This window comes from Otolemur garnettii, unplaced genomic scaffold, assembly GCF_000181295.1.
Source record: "Otolemur garnettii isolate 467f Iridium unplaced genomic scaffold, OtoGar3 scaffold00112, whole genome shotgun sequence".
Taxonomy (NCBI): Eukaryota; Metazoa; Chordata; class Mammalia; order Primates; family Galagidae; genus Otolemur; species Otolemur garnettii.
Window position 1 is genome coordinate 6,063,066 of NW_003852507.1, and position 7,551 is coordinate 6,070,616.

General features: G+C 46.8%; 1 protein-coding gene across 1 annotated transcript; it reads left to right on the forward strand.

Moving 5' to 3' along the window:
* The first annotated feature begins 5,170 nt into the window (after nt 1-5,170).
* Nucleotides 5,171-6,380, forward strand: LOC111727558 (C-C motif chemokine 13-like). Its single transcript, XM_023517477.1, has 3 exons — nt 5,171-5,246; nt 5,733-5,847; nt 6,257-6,380. The coding sequence occupies exons 1-3, from the start codon at nt 5,171-5,173 to the stop codon at nt 6,378-6,380; spliced, it is 315 nt and encodes a 104-aa protein (XP_023373245.1).
* The last annotated feature ends 1,171 nt before the right edge of the window (nt 6,381-7,551 follow it).

Consider the following 7,551-nt stretch of genomic DNA (forward strand, 5'->3'; position numbering starts at 1 on the left):
CTTAGGTGATTCTCTTGCCTCAGCCTCCTGAGTAGCTGGGACTACAGGTGCCCGCCACAATGCCCGGCTGTTTTTGTTGTTGTTGCAGTTTGGCCAGGGCAGGTCCAAGCCCACCACCCTTGGTATATGGGGCCAGCACCCCTACTCCTCTGAGCCGCAGGCACCCCATTAGATTATTTTTTGAACCATTATTGTTTGATCAAAATAATTTAAATGTGCCATGGGAGTTTAACTACAAGTTCAAGTGTGCCAGGAGATAAAAATGGTTAAAAACACTGCTCTAGAAGACAGGGCCTTGGTTAGAAGAGGACTCAAGAGAACTGCAGGGATGATGGCAAGGTCAGCTTTGATGTCAGCGGTGGTTATGTGTTGCATACAGAGATTAAAAAATTAATCAGGCTATACCTGTAAGATGTGTGTATTTTATTACATGAGTAATACACAAATATAATAAATCTGCAACATGTTTTATTTTTGTTGTTGTTGTTGTTTTTTGCAGTTTTTGGCTGGGGCTGGGTTTGAACCCACCACCTCCAGCATATGGGGTCAGCACCCTACTCCTTTGAGCCACAGATGCCGTCCCTGCAACATGTTTTAATAGCCTGAAACTATTTACATCATTGATCTTGCAAGCCCGCTTCCATGTCTAGGAGGTGAACAGTGACGCTGATAGAGAATTCTTCTGGGCATCATGACTTCCATTAGAATCCCAGTCAAATAGATGAAATGCCTAATAGCATGGTATTGTCTAGGTAAGTTCCTGTGCTCCTGTGTAACAGAAGACTAGGCACTCATTTACATACTAAGTTACTGAAAATATAAAATGACTTTTGACAATGTTTCTGGCTGAGCATTAACTAACAATCTGAGATTAATCGGTATCTAGTCAAATCCCGGATAGTCACACAGGAAAAATGAAAAAAGAGCAAAAACCAATTTTTCCTGTGTTTCTGTCTCAATGCTGAATATGAAAATGGTTTGATAATATTTGGATGCTTTCTAAGATAGATTTCCCAAGTATTCTAAGTCATCAAATGTTATTTTTAAACATATAAAAATCTTTCCACGAATTGCTGCCCCAATAGAAAAGCTTCCGTTTCTTTGCCCAGTCCAGCACGTGCCAAAACCATGTTGTTCCTGTTGGCGTTCTCCATTTGGTCCCAGGAAGAGGCAGCTCTAGGCAGCCACCCTAGAAGCTCCCCAGAAGGAGAGGGCAGCAGAAGCTAGAAACTGGATGAAATCATACAAGTATCTTCTCTGGCCACACTGGAGTGAAACTAGAAATTAATAATAGGGAGAACAGTGGAAAATATACAGAAACACGGAAATGAAATAATATGCTCTTGAATGAACAGTGAGTCGATGAGGAGATTAAGAAGGAAATTTAAACATTTTCCAAAACAAAGAAAAACATGACCTATCAAAACCTATGGGATACAGAAAAAGCAGTAATAAGGGACACATTTATAGCAATAAGTGCCTACATCACAAAAGTAGAAAGACTTCAAATAAACAACCTCACCAGGCACCCCCAAGAACCAGAAAATCAAGGGCAAACCGAACCCATAATTAGTAGAAGAAAAGAGATCATAAAGATCAGAGCAGAAATCAATGAAATTTAAGTAAAAAAATATATAAAAGGGCAACGAAAGTAAAAGTTTTCCCTGAAAAGATAAACAAAATAGGCACACATTTAGCCAAATTAAGAAAATCAGAGATGACAAGAGAGACGTTTCAACCAAAGGCCAAAGAGAGCAGTTTTATGCCAATAAATGAGAAAACCTAGAAGGAATGAATAAATTCCTAGATACGCAAAACCTACCAAGACTGAACCAGGAAGGAATCCACAACCTGAGAAAACCAGTAACAAGCAATGAGACAGAAGCAGTAATAAGGAGACTCCCAACGAAGAAAAGTCCAGGACCTGATGGCTTCACTGCTAAGTTCTACTAAACATTCAAAGGAGAACTAGTGACAATCTACTTAAACTATTCCAAACACTGGAGGAGGATGGGATACTCCCACCCTCATTCTATAAGGCCTGTATCATCCTGACTCCAAAACCATACAGAGCACTATCCCCAGTAGCTAACATACAGAATCAACCTAACTGTCCACAAGCAGAAGAGTGAATAAAGAAACTGTGGTACAGATACACAACGGAATAGTATACAGCCACAAAAAAGATGCAATCCCGACATTTGAAACAACGTGGATGGAGCTGGGGAACATTGTGTTTGAGTGAAATGGGCCAAGCACAGAAAGACCAAATCTCCCATGTCCTCACTCATACGAAGGAGCAAAATATTAAAGTCAGTTGATCTCAGGGAGACAGAGACCAGAGCAATGGTTACCAGGAGCTGGGAAGGGGAGCGGGTAAGGGGGTGAGGAGGATAAAGTGGAGATGGTTAATGGGAACACAAAAGAGATGGGTGGAATGAACAGTATTTGGGAACACAACAAAGTGACGGGAATCAGCAGCAAGCCAGGGTATCCTTTAACTAAAAGAGGGGCATGGAAAAGTTCCAATTACCACAAAGAAATGCTAACTGCTTCAGCAATTACTCTGTTTTGATTAATTCACATTGAATGCCTGAATCAAAGCCTCACATGTATCCTATAAAGATATACAACTAGTATGTACCTATAATTTTTCAAAATGGCATAACATATTGCTTAAAAATAAAAAAGCTGGAACCTGTAAACACCAAAATTGGTGATACAACAAGGGGGAAGGTGCCGAGTCCCCACTGAAGAGGGAGGTGGCGCACGTCAATTTCCCTGGGACAACACTAGATTATTGTGTCTATTGTGTGAGATAAAGTATATATGGGAGAACCTCTCTGTAAGATGACCAGCCAAGGGACTGTAACAAATTGGTCAACTTACAGAGGCGGTCAACATGAGGAGCTAGGCCTACTATACTGGTATGTACATGTGGTGCCTGTCTATAAAAATTAGGTCAACTTAAGGAGGTGGTCACCGTAGGGATATGGTCAACTATGGAGGTTCTCCTATACATAGTAGCCCTTCCCCAGAGGAACGCCCCTTCCACATGGGCCAGCTCTGGGTACCCAATCCTCTATCAGTTAGCAAGAAATCAATACTTAAATTGGAAGAATTTGAGAAAAGTGTGATAAAGAAACTATTTATAAAGATGTGAGTGGACATGGAGAAACCATGGAAATACTTTGGTGCTCTGAGTCTGGCCAGAGCGTTGTCACCCCCCTCTAGATCCCAAGAGGAAGGACAGAGGTGGTTCCCTAAACCTGGATGCAGAGAGTCAGGAGGGGCCACCTCCAAACAAGTCAAAGGCATTGGTCGAGGGATGTGTCCAGACTGAGCTACATGGGGCGATACCAGAGGGCAAATCAACCCAGTTTAACTCTTCTGCCCCTCTGGTGTCCTCAGCGGCTCCCTACTGTCCCAACACTAACCTGCACCCAGGGTTCCACCGATGTCACCCACCCAGGTTGACTTCACGGGGCAGAGAGTAGGACAGAAAAGAATAAAGCGTGTCTGCAGAGACAAGCTTGTAACCGTTTCTCATGCAGGTTTTGACTAATTCCTGCCTGAAAGTTATGTAAGACGCATCAGAACAAATTGAGCAGTGTATGCTCTTTTGCTATTCTCTGGAAGAGACTGAGGTAAGATGGGAATTATCAGTTCCTTGAATTCTTGGAGGAATTAGCTGTTAAAACCCTCTGGGCCAGGAGGATGTTTTGTGGAAATATTTTCAATTACTGATTTCCATTTCTTGAATAGTTTTAGAATTACTTTTGATTTTTCATTTCTTCTTGCAATCTGGCAAGTTAGAGTTTGGGGAAATTCATCCCTTTCCTCTAAATTAAATTTTTTTGGCACAAGGTCCTTATGTTCTTTTCGGCATCTGCAAGCTCTGTGGTGGCATCATTTTTTTTTTTTTAAAAATTCCCTGCTATTGGTTATTCGTGCCTTTTATCTTTGTGTAGTATTTCACGGTTAGTCCAAGCGAGTTTTAGCTTCATTAGAGGCTTGTCAAAGAGCCAACTTTGGAGCTCATCAGTCCTTGGGGATGTATGTCATTCTCCATTCCTCTCATCTTAGCTCTTTATTCTCTCCCTTTGATTTGACTGGGCTTGTTTTGCTAGAGCAGAACTCCAGGAAGGCACGAAAAGTGAGCATAGTCCTGGAGCCTGGGTGAAGGGGAGCAGGCTTTGGAAGGAAGTATGTGTGTGTGGGAGGGGACCTTGCCCTTGCCCCGCCCCACACTTCCTTCCACAGCCCTAGCTCAAAGGCACATGCTCTTCCCAGGAAAGGGCCAGGAACAGGGGCAAAGAGCACCCAGTTCTTTGCTACGTGCTCCCCTAACACCTCATCAACAGTTCTAGAAACCCAATGTCCTTCCTGGAAACAAGGGGCCCAGGTAAATCAGAGGTTTGCAAACCATGCCCCTCTGGGCCTGAGTGGCAGAAGGAGGCACAAACTTGTGATGTGGGGAGCCCTGCCGTCAGAACCTGACTTGGTCCGTCTCAGCTATTGGACTTCTGCATGAAACTTGGCTTGGAAAATCAAACTTGGCAGCTAAGGGAGAGTTTGAAACCAGCCTTGGTGCGTCAATGTAAACAGACTAGCTTTCACTTCCAGATTCCCCACTCACTTCCCATGAGACATTGGGCAAGTTATTTAATCTCTCTGCACCTCAATTTCCTCATCTATGAAATGGGCATAATAATGATGTAATGTACTCCCTCAGGACTGAACGGTGACAGGCTCAGGGCACTTAGCATAGTGCTCTTTCTCTACAGGAGCTATTTTCCACTGTTTTCCTTTTCATGTTGGTGATGTCTGGAGCAGCTGCTGGGAGAGCTTCCTATGGTGAGTGCCCGGAGCACATCTGCGCTCCCTGCTTCCTCTCCTGTTCACTGTGGCCTGGTAGCCAGAAGGAAACAGAGCCCAGGCTATTCTAGCCCACAGCTTCCCTCTTGCATTTCCTGGAAAATTCCTTGGCACCCAGCTGCAGCTCAGCAGATTCAGGACCCCGTTCATCATAAGCTGACCATGACCCTGCCCAGGCAAAGGTCCTCTGAGAGCCCCAACTACCCTCCCACATAAAAGGCGGGCAGAGCAGCCAGAGCAGCAGAGAGACTGAGACAGACCCAGACGCTGAAGCTCGCCCTTCACCGCCAGCATGAAGAGCTCCGCCGGGCTGCTGGGCCTGCTGCTGGTGGTGGCCGCCTTCAGCCCCCAGGGCCATGCTCAGCCAGGTAAGCCTAATCTGTCCCCCCACTTCTAAGCCATCAGAACAGCAAGGCTCTGCAGAGCTTTGCTGTAACATCTAATTTTAAAGACAGAAAGCTGAAGCCCAGGGTAGGAACGAGAGGGATCCTGTCCCTACCTCCAGGCCATCCCAGAGCAAGACTGAAACTTAACTGCCAACTCCAAATCAGGGGTCTCTGACCCCAGCTGATCACCCCAAACTCTGAAGATCCAGGGGACCCACCCAGGGCTTGTCCACTGGCCGTGCTTTCATCTTCCTCCAGACCACAGTGATGCATGCCTGACCCCCACCCCCAGTCCAGCTGGGAGTTTGAGAGTCTGAGACCCTGAGGCAGGGGCACAGGGTAGGAGCACTAACCTTGGGGGTGGGGAAGATCTACTCCTCTCTCTCTGCTTTGCTTTGCCTTCCCCTGCGGACACTTGCTCCGGACGGCACATCCTCCAAGGGTTTTTCTCTGTGACTTCACTTCCAGAAGCGCTCAGTGCCCCAACCACTTGCTGCTTCACATTTAGCAGCAGGAAGATCCCCCTCCAGAAGCTGAAGAGCTATTGTGTCACCAGCAGCCAGTGTCAAGAGGAGGCTGTCATGTGGGTAGAAAACCCTGCCCACAGCACCCCTCCCTGCCCCCACAGTCCTCATTCCAAAGTTCTACCTCAGAAGACAGATGCCAGGGTGACCTGGGGTCTTATGCTCAGAGGATGAGGCATGACCAGACTATGTGACATAAACCCTCCCATTATAACAAGGGCCAGTAACTCCCCATGCCCTGCTCCCTGCACGAACACCAGTCCACTCCCTTTAGCAGATGCAAGGATCACTTCTCCACGGACAGCAAGACCAGCAGCTGCCTCCAGAGGCCCCCTCTCTTCCATGCACCTCCTTTCTCCCATCCCAGGGCAGCAGGTGGGCCAGACAGGTTGACAGCCCAGTGAGTCATCTCCTGGGTGAAACCCTCAAAGGATTCCACTAACTACACCAACCCTCCTTCATCCACAGCTTCAGGACCAAACTGAACAAGGAGGTCTGTGCTAAGCTGAAGGAGAGATGGGTCCAGAATTACATGAGACACCTGGAACAAAAACCCACACTCAGGAGGTTTAAACTCTGCTATCCACACTAAGACCAGGCCAGGGTGTGAGAAATGACTGTTCAGTTCTCCTCCGGCCTCCCCACTTGCCCCCTGAAATGATCTTACTGTAATTTCCAAATAGGATGCTTTCTGTTTTGTGAAGCAAGATATTCTATGTCTGAAGTTATATTTACTATTATTTGAATTGTTGTTCATTTCATTTGAACTTGGATGATCTGCAAGGCCTCGAGCAAGGTCAAGGGGTGAGGGTGCCTAGCTGGAAGCCTCAGGGCTATGAGCTGTGAGCGCTGGGCAGAGGGTTCCCTCCTGCTCCCAGGGGTGGAGACAGTGCTGCGAGACCCGTGGGTGTGAAGGGACACGGTGAGTCAGGTAGGGGAGTGTCTTGTGAATGTGAAGAGCTGCTAAGTATGTTGTTACAGAAAAATGAACACAACAGGAGGACTGCGGACTTATTTAATACCTCTAACAGTGGTGTTTTCCCTGGGGATAACTATCAACCAGTAGAGGTGCTCGGAGGCGTGTGGTGGGAGATGGCAGAGTCCGCTAGCGGAATGTGGAGGCCCCAGGCCCAGCCCTGTGGCCAGCCTGGGTTTCTCTGCACATCAAAGAGGGCCTGGCTCACCAACACAGGCTATTTCAGCAGGACGGCTCTGTTCCCATCAAGGGCTCCCCTGCCCACAATTTATCAGTTTCATATTCAGTTTATTTCTTTCCTTAAAATCCCACTCCTGCCCAAAGGCTTCCCTGCCCTGATCTATTACAAATGCCTCCTAACTGCCCCAAGCCCTCATCCCTCCCCCAGCCTGGAGGAACTAATATGGCCCTTATGCCCACCTGACACCCCCACCCCTGGAGAAAGCGGAAGGCCGAGTTGTAGTTAGCATCAGACTTGTAGAGGAAGATGGGACGTGGGGAGAGCCAAGCTTGGAGGATAGGGTGGTGTGGTCCCAGCAAAGATTCTTCTAGGGGGGCTGCAAGGTAGAAAAGAGGATAGAGGGCTCCGAAGGAATATCCTGTATGAGGTTCCAAAATGTAAAGGTTAGAGACCTTTACAAAGGAATGATGAGACTGGGTTATAGAGGAATTAGAGTATCAGAGTAGAGAGTTTCAGTTCAGTCCTAAAGGCAAGAGGAAGGTATGAGGATTTTTGAGCCATCAGGAAGGAGGGGAGGTGAGTACCAGGTAGAGCAGCCTGCGGCTG